Source organism: Diprion similis, chromosome 4 (assembly GCF_021155765.1).
Source record: "Diprion similis isolate iyDipSimi1 chromosome 4, iyDipSimi1.1, whole genome shotgun sequence".
Classification (NCBI taxonomy): Eukaryota; Metazoa; Arthropoda; class Insecta; order Hymenoptera; family Diprionidae; genus Diprion; species Diprion similis.
In genome coordinates, this window is record NC_060108.1 from 10,138,209 (window position 1) to 10,157,594 (window position 19,386).

Genomic DNA, 19,386 nt, shown 5'->3' on the forward strand with positions numbered 1-19,386 from the left:
AAGCATAATTATATTACAAAATAGAAGAATTTTTGTTTTCCTCAACTTTGTTCGCTTAGTCTGAGATTTTTCTAAAATCAACCCTGAGCATAGAATTGATGCGGCTGGTTAAGGGTTTCGCAAAACTGAAGTTTGAGTACCAATCATCACTTTTACTCTGTATGTACTTCACGTACGATTCCTGGTGATAATAAACCAAATTAGTCGAAATACTATGGTAAACAGTGTGTAAAAAATAAGAGCGTGAAAGTGAAAGGAAAAATATATCGCACCTTTTAGCTACTTTGTATCCTGCATCAATTGGTTCATCTTCTTTCGTTTCGCCACTCTCTGATGCTTCTTACCTTCCATATGGGCCTTCCATTGAAAGTCGCCGACGAAAACTCTCTCGCACGTCTATATGGAAGTGTGAAAAATGCTTTCTGTAGAAATTTTTTTTTTATAATTTCTCTCTAGAATTACAATATCGTTTGAACCAGAATTTTATCTGCCGTAAGAAAGAATACTTAAAATTGCTCTCGTTTTATCATTGAATAAAAACCTTAAGGTGAGAATTACCTCGCAATAGTGACTTCGCTCGAAGCTGCTGTCAGGTACCGCAGGATTTTCAGTCTTATTGTCGTTCAGGGATTTATGACTGGGCGTTTGACCCTCAAGTCTGTCGGTTATTATGGACATCGCAGGACCCAGAACTTTCTGATCCCACTGAGTTATGTCCGTGCAGTCCAAGGCATACACTGGGGGCACCTTAAGAAGAGTTTAATAATATTTCCAATAAAATTAGAGATCAAATAAGTTACTGAAATATAAATGCAGGTGGGTTGTTACTCGTCTATGGGAAGGTGGATATTTTTTTTTTTTATTTCACGTTATTCATTTCATTTAATCATTTTCTGTTCTTTTTTTTTTATAAATCAATAGGGGCAATGAAAATATTGAGCAAAACATACCTGCCTGTCGAATCGGCGTATGAATCGATTCGTCACCCACCGCTGCTGCCTCCTGGCATATCGCCTTGTGCGTAGTTTTAAATTCTCAATACCCAGTTTCAGCAGTTTTTCACCCTGAAATTAACCGAGTCAGGCATAAAAGGTATAAAAATCCGGATAATGAAGTTATATTTTCTTTGAAAATATTACGCATCGCTGCACGTATTGATTTATTTCGGATTTCTTATTTTGAGCATGATGACGTTCTGAAGTTAAAATGAAATATTCGGACATAGAAAATAATTAAAAACCTGTATCATTCACCTACGCTGCTAATTCCTTGAGACTCATATTTAGTAAGAATGATAAAATTAATAAGAGAAAAGAGGTTTCGCATCGCAAATTCGAGTCTCGATTCGTGGTGAAAAAATTATTATTTTCTACAAAGCTTAGTGTATTTTCCAATGGATCTGAGTGTCTCTAAATGTGTTTGAAGTGTATCATTTTGTAAATAAATACTGTGAAGTGAAAAAATCTGAAATAATTCAATGAAATGAAACCTATGATGGTTTCAATAACAAAAAGTCAAAGCAAGAAGTCTGTAGATATCAGATGATAAAGAATATACATATTGAAAGAAACTTTAGCTAATTGAAATTCGATAAAATTATATATTTTTACATTTGTCATTTAACACAGCGTGCTGAATGCAATATGTCTATAATCATTGTAACAATGCAATTATAGTAATTTTCCAGTTTACAGTTTGAAAAGTCTATTTAATTTTATTTCTTGCCATACGATAAGAGAAAGCGTTTATGAAAAGTGGTAACCGCTCAGCAACTTGATTATTTTGAGTTTTCTCAGTTTTACTGACTCGGAATTATACGTATATCAAACATTTTCAAAAGACCAAGTGAAAAAAATTACGACCGTGTGTTCAATATTACATAATAACGCACGTCAGAAATTTTATTAGATGACCTTTTTTTTGTGTCACATAGTGCGTTTTATTCTTATCTGTGAATAAGCCTAGTTACATACTTGCGGTATAATTATGCATGCGAATGGTGTTTGCGCGGATTTACAGCTTCCATAATATTTAAAATACAGCATATTTTTTGCCATCAAAAATTGGAAAAATCATTTTTATTCTACTTTTCCACTATCTGTTTATCCTGATAGGATGGCTAAATTTCTTTGCAAATAAACACAAACATAGGTATATGCGTGCAGAGAAATCAAAAGACGATACGCTGTTACGATGAATTTGAAGAGTTATTGTTGAAAAATTTTGATAACGTTTAGTTGTTTTTGGTTTAAATTAGAATGCTACTAACCGTACTGGAGCATCTCTGATCCTCGGGTAGAATCAAGTAGTCATGAAATTCCTTGAAACCGATGCTCTGAAAGATCCCTTTCGTGTAATCGGGTAGCCTGTAAATAAAAAACAGGCAGCATAAAAACAACAATCAGCAATAATGCAACAATCAGAGAAAAACATGTCTCGCGTATACGTAGCAACGAACTTGAAGAGAAAAATGAGATATGCATTGCACAACAGCATCATTATAGCATTTGATTGTTACTTTGTACTCGGTGCGTTAAACCCGATTGATACATTATTTGCACCGTATGGAGTTCAGGATCGCTGACGAGTCGCGTTGTAATCGGCATCATGTATTATATATAGATACATAGTACATCACATTCTGCTCCAGATATTCTATCTTTCTATTATGGAGGTACAAACTGGTCGCCGCTCTATTTTCTCTGCACGATCCGCTCTCGACCCGCATTCCCCGCGTGAACTTACAGTCACTTCGTGCCTGGAGATCAAACTTTGATTCAGTCATGCGAACCCGAAGCACATAGTTGGAAGCAAAGTGGTTATGAATATTTTTAATAATTTTACTTGCGCTAGTTGGGAAGATATGAAGAAAAAACCTATGAGAAAATCGTTGCGTAATAATAAGATCGAAGAAATCGTAGATTTTCAACCAGTGAGAAGAGGCTGGAATTTATTTGAATTCAAATTCCTAGAAATAGATTTCTGACCTTCGTCGGAATACGTGTATGGGTACGCATGCCTACCTTCAACGCCCAGATAATCAATTGTGAATGAGCTTGGGATAAGAATTGGCGAATCTGTATAACATTTTACATCGGTATCGCTTAATTTTGATTAGGTGTATCATATCTAATCCCACGTTGAAGTGGGTCAAGCGTTATCGGTACGTGCAGTTCATGAGCTCAAGATGGCCCGGACTTAGTTACACAGAATCGACAAAGCGACTATAAAATCCCGCGCATTTGCAACATTTTTCTTAATTCGTTTTATTTTTGAGATTACAGCTTGGAGGACGATCACGTAATGGATCAGCAACGTACGTCTCGTTTGCGATTTATACGTTCGCGTTACTATGTCGAATCGGACTTTGTTAAACGTAAATAATTACCGCGTTACAATAATTTTTTATTAAACTTGTTATTTGTTTCTTTTTCTTTTAATCGTTGATACTAATTCTCGTTTGATTATGTAATCAACTAATTATCCCCTTAATTGTTGACCCGCATATTACTTAATTGCGTATCATTTGAACTTCTTTAATTCGGCCCCTACCGCAGAGTATATATATATACACTGTGACGAATTTTCCACGCACGAAATATGGGATATGTGGTTACTATGCTGTATGCCTATACATAGACGACGATTACATTGTCCTGAATTCGATTTGAATCGAGAAAGTTTATTACTGGTCAACTTCGTCAGGGGAGATCGCGAAACGATCGGCGACGGGAGGTGATAGGTAAACCGGATGTTGTACAAATCAATCCCGCTTGTCTAGTGATCGGCGTACAAGATAAGGATTAAGATTAGAAGGTGTTGCTTGAAGATATCGATATTTTGACATCCTGTTCAAACAGCATCAGCAAATTGTAATCCTGTATGATCGTGATGTTATTATTTTCAAATGGAAAAATCTACGAACTTTCGGCCAGCTTTTTAGTGACAAAATTAAAATTTAGCTGCAATTTGAATATATGCTATTGTGTAGACTAAGGTGTAAAAATCCTCCAATTTTCAGGCTTCTCGGCTTTGCCATAATTTACAAGAAACAAGTTGATCAATTTCAACACTTTTCGAATTGAAGCTTTGTTTTCAAACTTTTCGCACTCGTTGTTCTCGGAAAAACAATATACGATTTACAATCAATGAAGTGTACACCGTCAGAAATTAACTAAAAACGCGCTTATAACATACATATCAAGAGCTGTCGTAATAAATTGTTTTTATTTTTGTATGTGAATGCATCAAACAGTTCGGAGTACATTCTCGAGTTTTCAGAGTAAAATTTAATTGGAATTATAAATCACTTCGTATAAATAAGAAATTAATCAATGGTCCAGAAAATACTCCGGAATGTCTATTTTTTGTAATACAAAAATAAAAACATTTTATTTTTTCGACATCTTTTGCATACACGTAACTGAAAATGCAGATAAAGAAACGTGTTTTTGGCAGTTTAATAAGGTCTACGTTAAAATGGATTTTAAATTTTTGTTCAATCTGTGCCCAACAAGACTAATGATGACAAAATTCTCGTTCATTCACTTCTTTTTTTCGACACTATTTAAGAATTCAATATCCCTAGCCAAATGTAGCGTTTTTTTATGTTAGTTTTCAGAATCTAAAAAAAAATTCAGGCAATAAAAACGTTTCAAAAATTCACAGCACTTATACGACAAGTTTTTTATATTTTTAATTACCATTGGCTTGGGAATGGACCGGTTTTACAGTAATTTATCCTAAAAAGTCAAAGTCCTACAAGAAATGCCTCTAGAATCGGTCGGATGTTGAATTTATATTTCATAGAACTATGCTATTTAGGATAAATTTTTCGTAGAAAATATCCTGCAGGATATTCTCTGTATAAGACTTTTACTCTGCAGGATAAATTCCTGAAGAACCGAAGACTTCTTATTGGCTTTAATACGCTAGAACGTGTAAAATGAATACAGAAGAGAGAGCATTGAAAAAAAGAATGACACAAGTGGATACAAGACTCGGATCAGGCGATCTAGTTGATCCGGAATTTCCCATATGCATGGGTGTACCCATGTTCATGATTCAAACACGTTATCGCGGATAGTAGGAGTACCCCTGAGATATATTTGGACGAAAATTGAGTCAGTTGAATTGCGTCATTAATTGCTATCTAACTTTCACATCTTGAAAGTGGCGATAGTCTAGATATCGAGAGGATTCCTAGAAGGGAAACGATGCGAACGACGACGCGCCGGCAAATAGGCAACCGGAGTTACATCTAATTTTTGCTAGGCTGGTAAACATGGAACCGTGCGCTGCTGTCGCAGTTCACACGGACTCCGCTAACAGAGGTTAGGTTGAGCTTTAAAATATTGTTTTTCGTAAGAGATGCCCACAAATTAGACAATTTCGGAAAAGTTCTCAAAACTGTGATACTAATGCAGCATCGAATCTAATAAATCTGAAAATGATTATTTGACTAAGTTTTCGACCTGATTCAGATCGTTACGTTCTTTACCTGTAGAAATAATGCAAGATCTTCAAAGAATCGATCTCTCAACCGTCTACTTTGCCACTTTAACGAAATCGTTTTCGATCCAACTTACCGTAAAACAGTTAAGTTCAAATTTATTAGATTCGACACTGCATTAGTATCACAGTTTTGAGAACTTTTCCGAAATAGCGTAATTTCAGAGCACATATTACGTGAAAAAAAATTTTTTAATCTCAAACTAACCTCTGTTAGCAGAATTCGTGTCAATTGCGATAGCTGCGCGCGGTCCCATGTTTACCATCCTACTAAAAATTATATGTAATATCGATTGCCTATCTGCCGGCGCGTCATCGTTCGCGTGGTTTCCCTTCTGGGAATTCTCTCTGTATTTTGCGATTGTCGCAACATGTCCTCCTCAATTATTTCCTTTCAATTATGAAGATGAACATGTTTTAAAATTCTGCACCTAAAATTTTGTGCTCAAAAACACAAAATATTTTTATTTTTATTAGACAAACAATTTTTCCTACATTACCATGGACATGTGTCCCTCAATATGCGGTGCATAGGGATATACAGAAATACCACGAAAGGTGAAATAATGTGTATGGTAGGTTGCCCGAAACAATTATAGGAAAAGTAGAATCAATTGTGCGAAATCCGGGTGGCAATTAAAGCTGACGGATATCGAATATAGGTTACAGTTGAATAACGTGATTGATCGAATAACGGTCGACTCTGTCAGATAAAGGAATACGAGATTGTTGGGCGCCATACTCGACGATACAAAATTTTTTATATAATCGTCGAGATACGACGTATGAAATAACGTATTACACGCAAAAAAGTATGCAATTGTCTCAAACCCGCCAAGTTTTTTTTCTTTTCGTTATCACGTTAAGAATATTTGTTAATGACGTTGATAGTAAAAGTTCACGCTTCTTGGTTAAAATTACTACTTTTTAACAGATTGAATAACAGCTTCCGTCAATCGATTAAGACGATGTCGTATGTACTTTACTAAATTGTCATTCTTTCAGATTTTTGGATTACTTCGGGAGGGAGCAATAAAATATGTTATTTCAAATTTCGTTTTACTGAACAACCTAAACATTGTAGAATAGCGTTTTCGTACCTTAGGGTGGCCCAAAAAAAAATTTTTTTTTTTCTTCAGCCTGGATCGAAAAGTCTCACGGAAATTTGTCTTCGCACACAAATGAACTTTTTCGATCCACGCCAGAATGAAAAAAAATTTTTTAGGCCACCTTAGTGTACCTATGATAACCAGAACCTGTAAAATCTACTTAAATTTCTAACGATTTTGAAGGGATTCAAACTGAAACTTAAAATTCCAGTATTTTCTACTTTAGTATTTAGAAGATTTTCGTAATTTACAAATGTAATGATTTGCCGAATATTTAATCTACGACTATTTTGGAGTGAAATTAATGAAAATTATTCATTTTTTATCAACCAACATCCGTAATTTTCATTTGGCATTAGTCCATGTTACAAAATATTTGTCGATCATCGTGTACTTATAATAGATGCAGGGTACGTAACTGGACTTCGTGAGAAAATTCCAACCTTGTTCGATTACATGCATGCAGTCAGACAGCGTTCGAAGAGCAACCAAATTTGGCACGTACAAAAACACGAAACGATTTCACAAGGCGGGGTCAAAAAGAAACGAAAGCCAATAAAAATGAGTGATCGTATGTACATTTGGGTATATATATATAATATATTCATTTGGGACCAGTTTTTTAGCGACTCTCAATCATCTGAAGGAGTCTGTTTAACAGTGCCTCGCACTTACTTTTTATCATTCTGTATACATATCTTTGATGATCTCTGTAATTCTTTTCGGCAATGCGTTGAATTTTTTTTTCTCTTACTCTTAAAGTAAACTTGACGGATTCGGTGGATGTGAAATAATGATGAGGATGATGATGATGATGATGATGATGATAATAATGATAATTATTATAACTGAAGAGTCAAAAAGAGAAAAAAAAAATTAAATTTATTGTTTCCACGAATATATGTTACACCAAATTTTGAATGTTATTCCATACTGCAAGAGATAAAGTTTAAATACTGAGACACTCTTGTTACAATAAAGACAAAACGATGATATTGAAAGATGACTAAAAACGTGACTTGTTTGCGGGGGGACTGTTTGATTTCTCTTTCCTTTTTTATTTCTTTCCATGCATCTACCCAAATCGTTAAAGATGAAAAAATATTTTTCAAAGAAACTAAATATTGAAAATGAATAGCGTACATTCCGAGGTACATTCTGTAAACAAAAATGCATATGGACTAAGATAGGTTCGTCGGTGAAAAAAGGAAACAATAATAAAAAATCGGCCCTTATCAAACCCAAAAAGTTATTATAAAAACGGGGTGGGGGAGATCATAGAGGACAGAAAACAAAATGACAATAACAACATACGTGGTATTTCAAAATCCAAGATATGAGTAATTCCATGTCAAACCACACACTTCTGTTTCTCTGAAATTAGATGAAGAAAAAACTCGTACTTTTTCCAAATTTCGGATAGAGTGGATCATGATGAAAAATCTATTAGAATGTATGTGTGTGTGTGTTTTTTTTTTCTTTAATGTTTGATTGCGTTTAATTCCGAAAATACTAAAATAAGAATTCGCGAACAGAATTGGCGAAATTTTCTTGTTTCAAAGACAATATATTCACGATCTTTCATAAAATTTGAACACCGGACCAGTTCCAGAGTGTGCGGTTTGAACTTCGACGTGTAATGACTCATATGTGAGAATAAAAATACTGTACGCGTGCATGTGTATACATTTCATTATCAATCTGAGTGCCTATTATATATAAATGCGAAAGATGAAGGCGTAAAGTTAAATGAAACAGCTAGCAGATACCAACTTCACATACGGGGTGTTTCCGAGAAAACGACGCGGTATGTTGGGTTGCCTAGCACTGACAATGAGGGTAACAAATGTCGGTAAAACAGACTTACCGAGTCATGATCACTCTTGAGTCAAGTCAAGTCATATAATCACTTTTACGTGACTCCGAAACGCGATCACACAACGCTTCTGCTTAAGGTGCTTATAAAGACCCGTTGTACACCTCGAAAACGCGGGGATGCAAAACTCCTATACCGCTGAAGCGATCAGAGTGAAACTTGGGCACTTAATGCCTTATTTTGGCAAAAAGTGAAGCATCTTTTTACTTCTTCGAAATTTTGAAAAAAATGTTACAGATTGGTTACCACTCACAGAAATTGTCCAAATTTCCATAGTTGCACTCGAAATGACAAAATGGCACCTGATCTGGTTTTCAATTATGAAGAACACCGAAATCTCATTTTAGTGACATTTGTTACCGACATTACGCGCATGCCGGTAATGTATGCGTGTAATGTCGGTAAAAAATTACCGGCAGGCATGAAAGGTCGGTAACAAATGTCGCCAAAATGAGATTTCGGTGTACTTTGTAATCGAAAACCAGATCAGCTGCCATTTCGTCAGTTCACCATCAAATCTCATGGAACTGGGCTCAAAATGTGTGTTTCATCACCGCCAAGTGGCATCATATCGGATAGTTCGATCCATTCGGTGTGACTGTGAAAATTTGGCCAATTTCTGTGGGTGGTAACCAATCTGTAAATTTTTTTTCCAAATTTTAAAAAAGTAAAAATACGCTCCACTTTTTGCCAAAATAAGGCATTAATAGCCCAAGTTTCACTCTGATCGCTTGAGCGGTATAGGAGTTTTGCTTCCCCGCGTTTTCAAGGTGTACGACGCTTCTTTATAAGCACCTTAATACTGAATACTGAATACTTTTTCGTCAATTGGAAATTAATTTATATATATATATATATATATATATATATAAGTAATTTGACAACATTTCACCAATATTGATTATCGTCAATAAATGACAATATCGAATTGACTCCTGATAAAAAATCTGTTTTAGTGACATCATAGCAAATATTCTTCCGAATAGAATAGGCCATCTTAGAGTGAAACTGAACTAATCTACCAAATTTTCAACTATCTCAAAGCGATTTAAGATGAAACCGATATAGACATAAAAATTTATTTATAATTCCTGTATATTCTATTTTCATGATAACAGCTTACGATTATAATACTTTTCGTGAATCCTCAATGTACGACTATCTCGTGGAAAAATTGATAAAATGATCGATTTTTGACTAACTAGCTTCTTTAATTGAACGAACTACGCTGTTCTGTAGCTCCGAAAAAAATATTTATACATTTCTTAGCGGGCCAGCAGCGGTATTCAATGCTCGGAGGTAAAGATCCGGAGATCTTGTAAGCGTGGAAAAAAGAAAAAGAAAGAGAAAAAAAAGAAGAAAGAAGAAAAAACCGTAAGAAAGTGCAAGCTGTTAGGCAGGATTTCGACAGCCACCCCTTTGTCGCGTTCCTGCACTGTCAATTGTTGTGGTCTCGTTATAGCAACGAAGGTGGATGCGCGCGCACGTGCAGATATATGTATAATCAAGTACAAAGGGCATTATTATACCTGCATTTAAGTATTTAACAAAGTCCCGCATGTATAGGGGAGGAAATAGAATCCCACACATTTATACCCTTGCATTTCCGTGGGAAATGAGACGGATAATAAATCATTGCTCTACATGTCCGAAAATTTTCGTTATCGTATTACCAGACAGGTATCAGATTGCAGGCCCACCCCATATTTTAATCCAGGATATGCGGTTCTGGTTGAGGGGAAAGTGAGAGAAATTAACGACAAACGTACTTCAAATTTGAGATGGAGTCCAAGGATTACCAGCAGCCTCGACAAAAAACTGAAATACTAAGAAATTGGACAAGCTAAAAAAGTAAAAACTAGAATTTATACCTGAAGGTTCTTATCTGAAACATTTTTAAAATGCACGCAACGTCGGAAAGTTTTTAAAAATCTTACATGGACCTGGATACAAAATAAATAAATTACATTGTATCTTGCTCAAATCAAAACTTGTTGTAACAGTGTTAGAGAATACCATGCTTTCATTTCAAGATTATTATGTAGTAAAGTCTAGTGTTTTTTCTTTTCATCGATTCAGTAAAGTCAATTTTCACTAACTTTAGAAATTTATCACAAACAAACAAGGGGCATAAAGATTTAAAAAATTACGTCATAGTTGTCATTTACTTTGATCTAAATTTTGTTGAATGCAAATTCTTTACAACAGTTGATCTTATCATTATTATAATTTGTTCGGAAGTGTATTTTGTAAAAAAGGAAGAAATTTTACCTGACCAAACTTACAATCTACGCATTTTTTTCTTCTTCAAGAAAATCGACAGAAAAATAACCCAGTTTCGTTATTGCAAGAGTCTCAACTATGAACTGAGCTTGGAGTAAGTTGACCTTATTATTGATGTTGCCCTGATTGGTCAAGCAAAGTTTTTTTGCAACGCTTCAACCTGTGTCTTGAGGACTAATGAAACGAAATAAAACTCTGCAAAAACTGAAATAAATTAATGCGCCGCTATGTTAACCACATGGCATTATAGTTGTTGTATAGTTTTTATAGTTTTAATCAGTAAACAGTTATAACCCATTCTGCTGAAAGAACGAATGCGTGAGGATCATGAGCATGGAATACCTGACAGTAAGGTGTTGAGGCAGTAGAAAAAAAGGAAATTCAAAACCGTTTTGTCAGCAGCTGTTTAATGCACGTGATGTCTGGTATGGTATTAAACAAACATGTATACACAGGTGATGGTGGCGCCTAATAATTCTGGAGTTCGAATATCCATAATAAACATAGTTCTCGACCGATTTTATTATACCCACGTAAGTAAATGTCGTGCAGAGGTACGTAACACTTTGGACGTTTTAAATAAGGAAATGTGGTTTAGATATATTGTATTTTTAATTGATTATTTTACTTAAATATCCGCGATCAGAATCTTCATTGAAAATATTCTTCACATTGCCTACATCTTCGATAATCCGCCAAAAACGCGATTTTAGTAGCAAAAGGGCGAATATTTTTTATCCACCCTCTGCTCTGATAGTGATTGAAACGTGTAAGTGAATCGAAATTAAGCGTTTGAAAATATGATGGAAAAAGGTCGAATTTAAGGCAAATTTTTTTTTATATTGCAAGTGCTCTAAGGACTACTGAAACGCATAAACAATTAACACTAACAAAGTTTTGGAGGATTGAGGATGTCGATTTTGTGAACGTCGGCTATCCAAATCGTCAACTATCGGAATGATGATGACGATAAGTCAAAAAACAGAAGCGAGATTTGTCAAATAAATTTTGTTTTTCTTGATATTTCAGTCGATTTCCAAATTTTTCCCGAATATAAATATTTTCTGTGGTGATATTATAATCGGATTACACACGTCGATGATCTCTTCAGATTCAATAAAAGAGATTCGATTGTGAAAAGTGAAAAAATTTGTGTCAGAGATTGTTTTCAAATATTCAAATTTTGGAATCGTAAGTTATCAATCTTTGTTATTTCTCAGGTACAAAAAATAATCAACAATCAGAGAATAAAAGAATCCTATAACTTTATACAAAATTCCAAACTCTCGGAGAGAAATTCTCGAATAAAAATAATAATAATTTTTTAGCCTGACTATAAGAAGGATTATTTCGTAATCCGATACTCTACTCTAGGAAATGTTGAATGACAAAGGAAATTATACGCAAGAAAAAATATTCCTAGCAATGTGACATCTTCGATTGTTAGTGAAAAGCATGAATAAATATTCTTCTGTCAAAATATAGCTCTCCATAGAAAATTAGACATTAATAGACTGCCGTAAGCTCGTTGCCCACGTTCTATGATCTAAAGCCGAAATTTTTTTGAAAATATAAGAATAAGAAACGAGGAAAACGGTGTCTCTTCAGACGGTTAGAGGAGCGGAATGTGAGGGCGCACCTCTTTAGTCGAGTATTCAACAAACGTTCTTAAGCTTAGCTGGAGAGCTTGACAAAGTTTTCCCATAGAGAGTGGGGAAAAATTATTCCAATCATTAACGAAACTCCCAGCGGGGTTACAACTGGATCCTCGTGGGAAATGTTTTGTTAAACAGATTTCGGGACGCATCAAAGAGCGGAAAAAATTTTGACAGGAAGAAGATAAACTGGGATGGTGGACCGACGACCCGAGACGTGATTTCGACATGCGAAGTGTGAAGGAAAGATTGTGCACTGAAAGTACCAGCCTTTCATGTTTCAACCACGATTGTAAAATGGAATGCTCATTACGGATTTCTCATTGTAAAAAATTCCGATTTGTACAATTAAAAACATTCTCATTTTTGAATTCATCAATGAAATTTAGATGAACAACGTGCAGGTGCAAAAAAATTTTACGAAAATTTTTGGTCTCCCCTCATATTTATTTACAAAATGGCCAAAACGGTGTTTAAAATTGGAATCTATTATTATGTGTAAAGCACGGATTTTGGTAAATATTCAAAAGTATCCGTTGCGGATTTGCCTCGAAACGTTTTAGATTGAACAAGTTATAAATAAATGACGTTCAAAACAGCATGAGTCGGAAGAATTGGAAACGGCAGGAATGAAATTTGTAACAAGGTTGAAGTTGGTAACGTTATTGTGAAGAAATATTGGGTAAAAGATCACTATTTTCTTAATTAAGCGATGATTTTGAAGGAACTAAGATTTCGGAATATGAGTGTGTTTTGTTTTATTTTCAATTCCAAAATCACGAAATAACAGTTTTTCCTCAGCATGAATCGTTACGACAATGTTGCTAACTCCAAATGATAATTTGTAAATCATTGCTATTTCCGAGAGAAAAGCTTTACACTTTCGTCAATTTTGTAGAAAAAATCTGCGATTTATTAACTTTCGATGCGATCGTGCGTCTTGCAAAAAAGTTTCATATTTTTATCTTGCCGTTTCTCTGTTTGCAGAGAAAAAAAAGACATTATTGTAATCACCCCGAAAATGAATAGTTGAGTTTTCACTAGATCTCGACGTTTCGAGATCTTTGAATCACCTCCGGCCATTTTTGAATGGACGCGTGTGTGTGTGTGTGTGTGTGTGTGTGTGTCTGTGTGTTTTGCGATATGTGATAAAGTTTTTTGTCCGACTATATTTTGAGAACCAGTTACCGAATTGCAATGATTTTGACCTCAATCTACAGGGCTTTTCCGAAGTTAAAACTCAGTAGATATTAGCGTTGATCGGTTGAGTAATTTTTGAAGTAATCAACTAATGAAATTGCATAAAATAAAAGTGATATCATGAGAATGGGTGGATGGATTTTTTTAAATTGGTACCATGAGGTCTGTTGGGTCGCTAATCACGAATCTAAACTCATATTTGCAAAATTTAAATTTGCCGTATTCAATGGGCATGAAAAGAAAAAATAAAAACATTTGGATTTTGATGAAAATTGCTACTCGAAGGTTTGTTAGGAGGCTAATCTGGAATCTGAGGTCAAATTTGCGAAATTAATAATGGCGAATCTAATATGGTGGAAAAAAATCTAAAAATATTCGGATTTTAGTAAAAATTAGTAGGCCAAAGTTTTTGGGGTCACCGATAATAAATCCAAGGCCAGACTTTGAAAATTTGAAACGACGGATTCATTAAAGTGGTTCAAAACAAAAAAAAGTCATCGTATTTTGACGTAATATGGTATCTGAGAGCTCTAAAATCGTTGATAACAAATCTGAATCTGTAGTTCAAAATTCAAATTGCATAGTAATATTTTTTTCCTATGAATTTCGAACCTGCAATATGAGAACGGGAAGTATTATATTATTATATTATTCGACACAAGTCTCCCACTAAATGATTCTATCACGACACTATTTGAGGGATACGAAATATTACCTATCTGGGGTACGGACTTTTGAAACCCCCGGAAGGGGTATCAGTTATAGGGTTTCGATTCTCTTTTATCTTTTCTTTACTTCCAGCAATCTACTTAACGAGGGGAGTTTAATTAATACATACACCTGTGACAACAATAATGACGTCTTTCTGACAACTTGATATAACCCAGCACGTCTCTATGGATACACTTTTACGCATAATATGTACCTATATATAGGTACAACGTGTGTGTGAAACTCAGGGGTCACCCTGTAGTTAAATAAATTCTCCAAGGTAATCGGTTGATCGTGAATATCAATTTTATCAGTATAATATGCAGCTAGGTAAGTCAGGTTGTCTACTCAATTTCGGATATAAAATTCCCTGAAAATTCCAGGATATTCCAGGTGATTTTATCATTTTTCCAGATATTCAATTGCCGCTGGTGCGTTTATTTGCATATAACTTGTGTGAAAATTTACCTGTACATGCATAAGAATTTGTCAGCATTTATTATTATTCGTCTAAATATACTTGAATAATTTTTTTTTTTTTTTTAATCAATACTGGTTTCAAATTTGCAAAAATCAATTTTTTGAATCGATCACTTTTAGAAAAATTTCCTGTGTGAGCCTAAAATTCCCTGAGAATTCCAGGATAATCCAGGTTTTTCAAGGCGACAGACACCCTGTAAGTAATACAACTAGGTAATAGGCAAGACAGCAGCTCACAGCGAGTATTAGAATTGAAAAAACAGTTTATGAGACAATGAGAAATGAGAAAATGAGAAAAAAATTCGTAACGTTTAATGCAATTGATATTAGTGAAAAAATATAATTTCTCTATTCAAAAATAAATTGATATAAATGTAGTTTATAATTTTGCTGCAGTTTTGTCAAGTCTCATTCGCAAAGAGCGACATGGCAATTTTTCACCTTCCACGTTGACCTTGTAAGGAAATTCCACCATCTGCACGCACTGTAGACTTACTCCCCGTGGCACAATTGTGTGCGAATACGTAACGTAGGCGTAACGTTTGGACAATGCCAACACTGCCAGGCCTCGCCGATAAATATTAATCTTAGGGGACTGCACAGACGTGTTTGACCTACGGTAAATATTAATATTACGGTCTGCACAGACGTCTCTGACCCATATATAACGAAAACATTATTTTCAAAGTGATTGGTAAGAATGAAGGGAAAATAAATAGAGGAGAAATGCCTTGGATAAATAATTCGCTCTATATTTTTCATTCCTCGTGAGGGACGTGCCAGGTCTGATAATAAATTCTGTACGATAAGCCGGAAGTTCGTAAAATTTTAATGCAATAAGAGAATCAATTAGATAATTCGCTGAATTTGTGGAAACATTTCTTGAAATCAAGATGCAGAACATTTTACGAGCATCAAAAGTTTCGACTTAAGAGGAATTTATGTTGGATTAGAATTACTGATATTCATGAACTAGAATTTTTGTTTATCTATTTTTTATGTGTTTATTTTCCTTTTACAATATAGTAAGAATTACAAATTAATTTGTTATGATTCTAAATTATACGACCAAAGTCGAAAATCATCGATTTCAGTGTGAATTTTGATAACCGAAATAGATCTTCAAAAACCGATCTGAAATCTCATAAAACGTTAAACTTGAAATTAAGATTTTATTCAGAACCAGGAACGTCGAGACTTCTGATCTTGTTTTTCAATTTTGTGCATTGTCTTACAATTCATTCCAAAATTTCCGCGTGACTTGAGTGTTTTTAAACTAACCCTCCATGACACGGGTGGGCCGTTTAAGACCCAGTAAAAATTTCCCGTTCAAATATCTTCGAAACCCAAAAAGGTTAGATTACAAAATCATAGTACCTATATTCAATTCTGAAGACAATTTTAGCATATATATAGTAGAAATGCTGAGGAGTAACAATGAATCATTTCCGAATTTTCAAAAGTTTTTAACAAACAAAAAATAACCTGTTTTACGGAGGGTTGATCTTGCAAAAATCGACCAATAATTTTATTAGATATGTTTTGCGAAAAATTGCACAAACATCTGAATATAACAGGTTACCAATTTCTTATTGATTGTTTATACTCACGCATTTTCCTTAATCCTCCCTTCGTTATATCTGCGGTGGAAATCCAGTAGTTCCTGGACTAATCCTGCCTCAAGCATCGAATCTACTCTGTGGTCGAGTCTTTCGTCCAACACCGCCTACAAAAAAACGATACACGAATGGTTAGTAATGAAAAGAAGGGATGAATAATTCTTAAAAAATTATCATCGATATATGATAGTTATTAAAATTTTTCGTCAATTTTCATTTATTGCCTTTCACGATCAATATCTGTAACCAAACACATTTTTTCACAAGAGTTTTCCTCGCTTTTGGTGTTGATCGAATTATTTGAATTCAATTTTTTTATGATCGTAAACAGTTAGTGGATAAATCTTTTTCACTAACGAAGGCTCACGGCAGAAGAAAAAAATACAGACACTAAATAAACGGTTCGAAATTTAATGAAAAATATCAACAAGAATATTATTTTTAGCGTCAAAAGTTTATAAGTTATTTCCAAAACACGCACGTTGGAAAATGACAGAAGATAGTCAATTTTTTTTTTAACGCAAAATTTTTCGCGATATATTTCCGCAAAATCTTTGCGTTGTCCGCGATTGTATCGTCACCGAATCACGTTATTTTAAAACCTTTGTAGCTGAAATAAAGTTTAAAAAAATATGCGATAATTTAAAGTGTACTTTGTTTAAATATGTACAATTTTTATTTTTATTAGTTTGTAAAGAAAAACTTGATAAATAATCTAATGCCGCCAAAAAGTCAAAAACGTTATTTAAATATAATGTATAATACACGTTAAAAGGAGCATATTTTTTTCTCACAATGAGGAGTCACTGAAAAAAGAGATATCTAAGTTTTAATGTACTTTACACGAGACTCAACTCACGACGAGTCTGATGGTGATAAAAAAGAGCGAAGTATTGAAGATTCAAAAACAAAAATCAGAGTTTCGATTAAAAAAGGCTTTTAAGGTATGGGAAAAAAAAATTGTCAAGAAATTCCGTCTGAACAAAAAATTGAAATGCTTTCGTTTTTAAAGAAATTTCTTCGTATATTATACGAACATATGTACATTCAATTGATTCAAAAGTGGCCATCCCGTATCGCCAGGTGCGCGGCAACACGTCCGTGTTCGTAATAGCGAGATATTGATTTAAGATTAAAATCTAATTTTTTTTTCTTCGTCAAGAATTAAGAAACCTTGAAGCCCCTATCTAGCAAACAATATTCGCATAGTAACACTCTATATGACGGATTTTGCAGCTGCTACTACGCAAACTTTGTGTAAGAACATAAAGGATCTGGATAAATATAAACGGATTTCCTGAATAGACGTCTGAATTGGTATGCGGATGGAATTGGACGTCGCGTCGTTCTGTTTTACCGATGCCGATAATAGTCGGTAAGATGCGGCGAATAATTATCGATATTCAGAATTCGTGTAGCAATCGGATTACACATGACTGGTAAATTAGTTTGAAAAATTATCGCTATTATCCGAAATCTTCATCTTGACTTTCATTTTGAATAATACATTTTTCGAGAGATTTCTGCGACGCTGACGAAAATGAAAGATGGGAAATCGATAAAACAGAGTGACGGTCGATCCAAACTACCGCGATGTTTGCTCGAAGCTTCAATATAGGGATGGAGTGATATGTAAACGCGATAATATATCCATAGAGCTGAACTGACTCATGTCAGCCATTTAAAGTTATAGAAAACACGCTCACCTCGTAGTAAAACGATATTAAACAGCAATTAACGGCTTTAAACTGCTCCTTTAGAATTCTTTTTTTGTATTTTTCCGCTGTTGTTTTTATAGTCCTAACTTTTTTTTAAAAGCTTTTCACGAGTTTCGAACGTTGAGTAACCTAGAAAATTATATCTACAAGTTTAAAATAAAACGGAGAAAAAAATTATCGGAGGATAAATGATATTTTTGTAGGTAGTTAGTTTAATACATACACAACGTTCTAATTTTATACACACAGTGTGTTATCACTGAACGGAGACGCATTTGCGTCGACATTTGTCTTTCCGTGAGTGTGTTTGAATATAATACGATATAAGGAAGCGAGATGGAACTATTGGAATGAAAATTGAGATTAAATCACGTTAGAGTTACAGTACTAATGTAGGTATAATTAGGTGTCCTACCTTATCAGAAATCCAACGTCACGTAAAATAGGTAGGTATGTCAATATATAGTAAGCTTGAATTTTGATTAAAAAAAATTTCACAATAAAAAAAGAAAAGAAAGAAAAAAACAATCATAAAAACGAAAACAAATCGTGACATATCGATCGTTGATTGCACGGATAATCGACGTAAGAATCTTTTCGAACCACAGGCAGTGCGGGGTTCTGATTATGGACCGATTAAATTACGTTGATTATTCACACGTAATAGCTCAAGAATCAAGATTAATCAATTTTGCGCGTCTGTTGCGATGAGTGCCTATAAATTAATTACATCGACTGCTCTAATCCATACGCTGTCAACCGTATCGATCGGCATTCGTAGCCAATCGGGACTTAGAATCAATTGAGAAAACCCGGTTATTCTCAGTCGCAGTCGCGCTGACTGTTATATCTTTATCTTTACGATTAGACTTTATGGACGCGCACGCCGGCATCGCACGAGAGGGATGCTAGTAATAGAATTCGCGTGCGAAAATGCGGCCAAGGACATTGTACGCCGACAATGCACGTGGACAATTTACTACGATTTTCAAACCACATGAATTTTATTTTCTCTCTCTCTCTCGCTCTCTCTCTCTGCTCCCGCCCCCGCTTTAAATATTATACGTAAATGTTAAATAAAATTTATTAGTTCAGTTATCTAACACACTCCTCGCTTCGTATTCGAAAGAGATTCTCGTTTAGTATTCACTTACTTGGTTTTTTTTTTTATTTTAGTTTAGTTTAGTTTAGTTTAGTTTTAAGCAAAAGTTGGTTTCTTTTCGA

At 34.5% G+C, this 19,386-nt stretch overlaps 1 protein-coding gene across 1 annotated transcript in view; it reads right to left on the bottom strand.

Annotated features, from left to right (window-relative positions):
* Nucleotides 1–19,386, bottom strand: part of LOC124405585 (tRNA dimethylallyltransferase) — a 124,227-nt gene continuing 104,841 nt past the window's right edge. The window contains exons 5-10 of the mRNA XM_046880612.1: nucleotides 16,436–16,551; nucleotides 2,270–2,366; nucleotides 951–1,064; nucleotides 559–747; nucleotides 273–396; nucleotides 1–181 (exon numbers count right to left, since the gene is read on the bottom strand). Of these exons, the coding sequence (XP_046736568.1) occupies nucleotides 280–396; nucleotides 559–747; nucleotides 951–1,064; nucleotides 2,270–2,366; nucleotides 16,436–16,551 (633 nt within the window). The 3' untranslated portion in view covers nucleotides 1–181; nucleotides 273–279. The remainder of the gene's footprint in view (nucleotides 182–272; nucleotides 397–558; nucleotides 748–950; nucleotides 1,065–2,269; nucleotides 2,367–16,435; nucleotides 16,552–19,386) is intronic.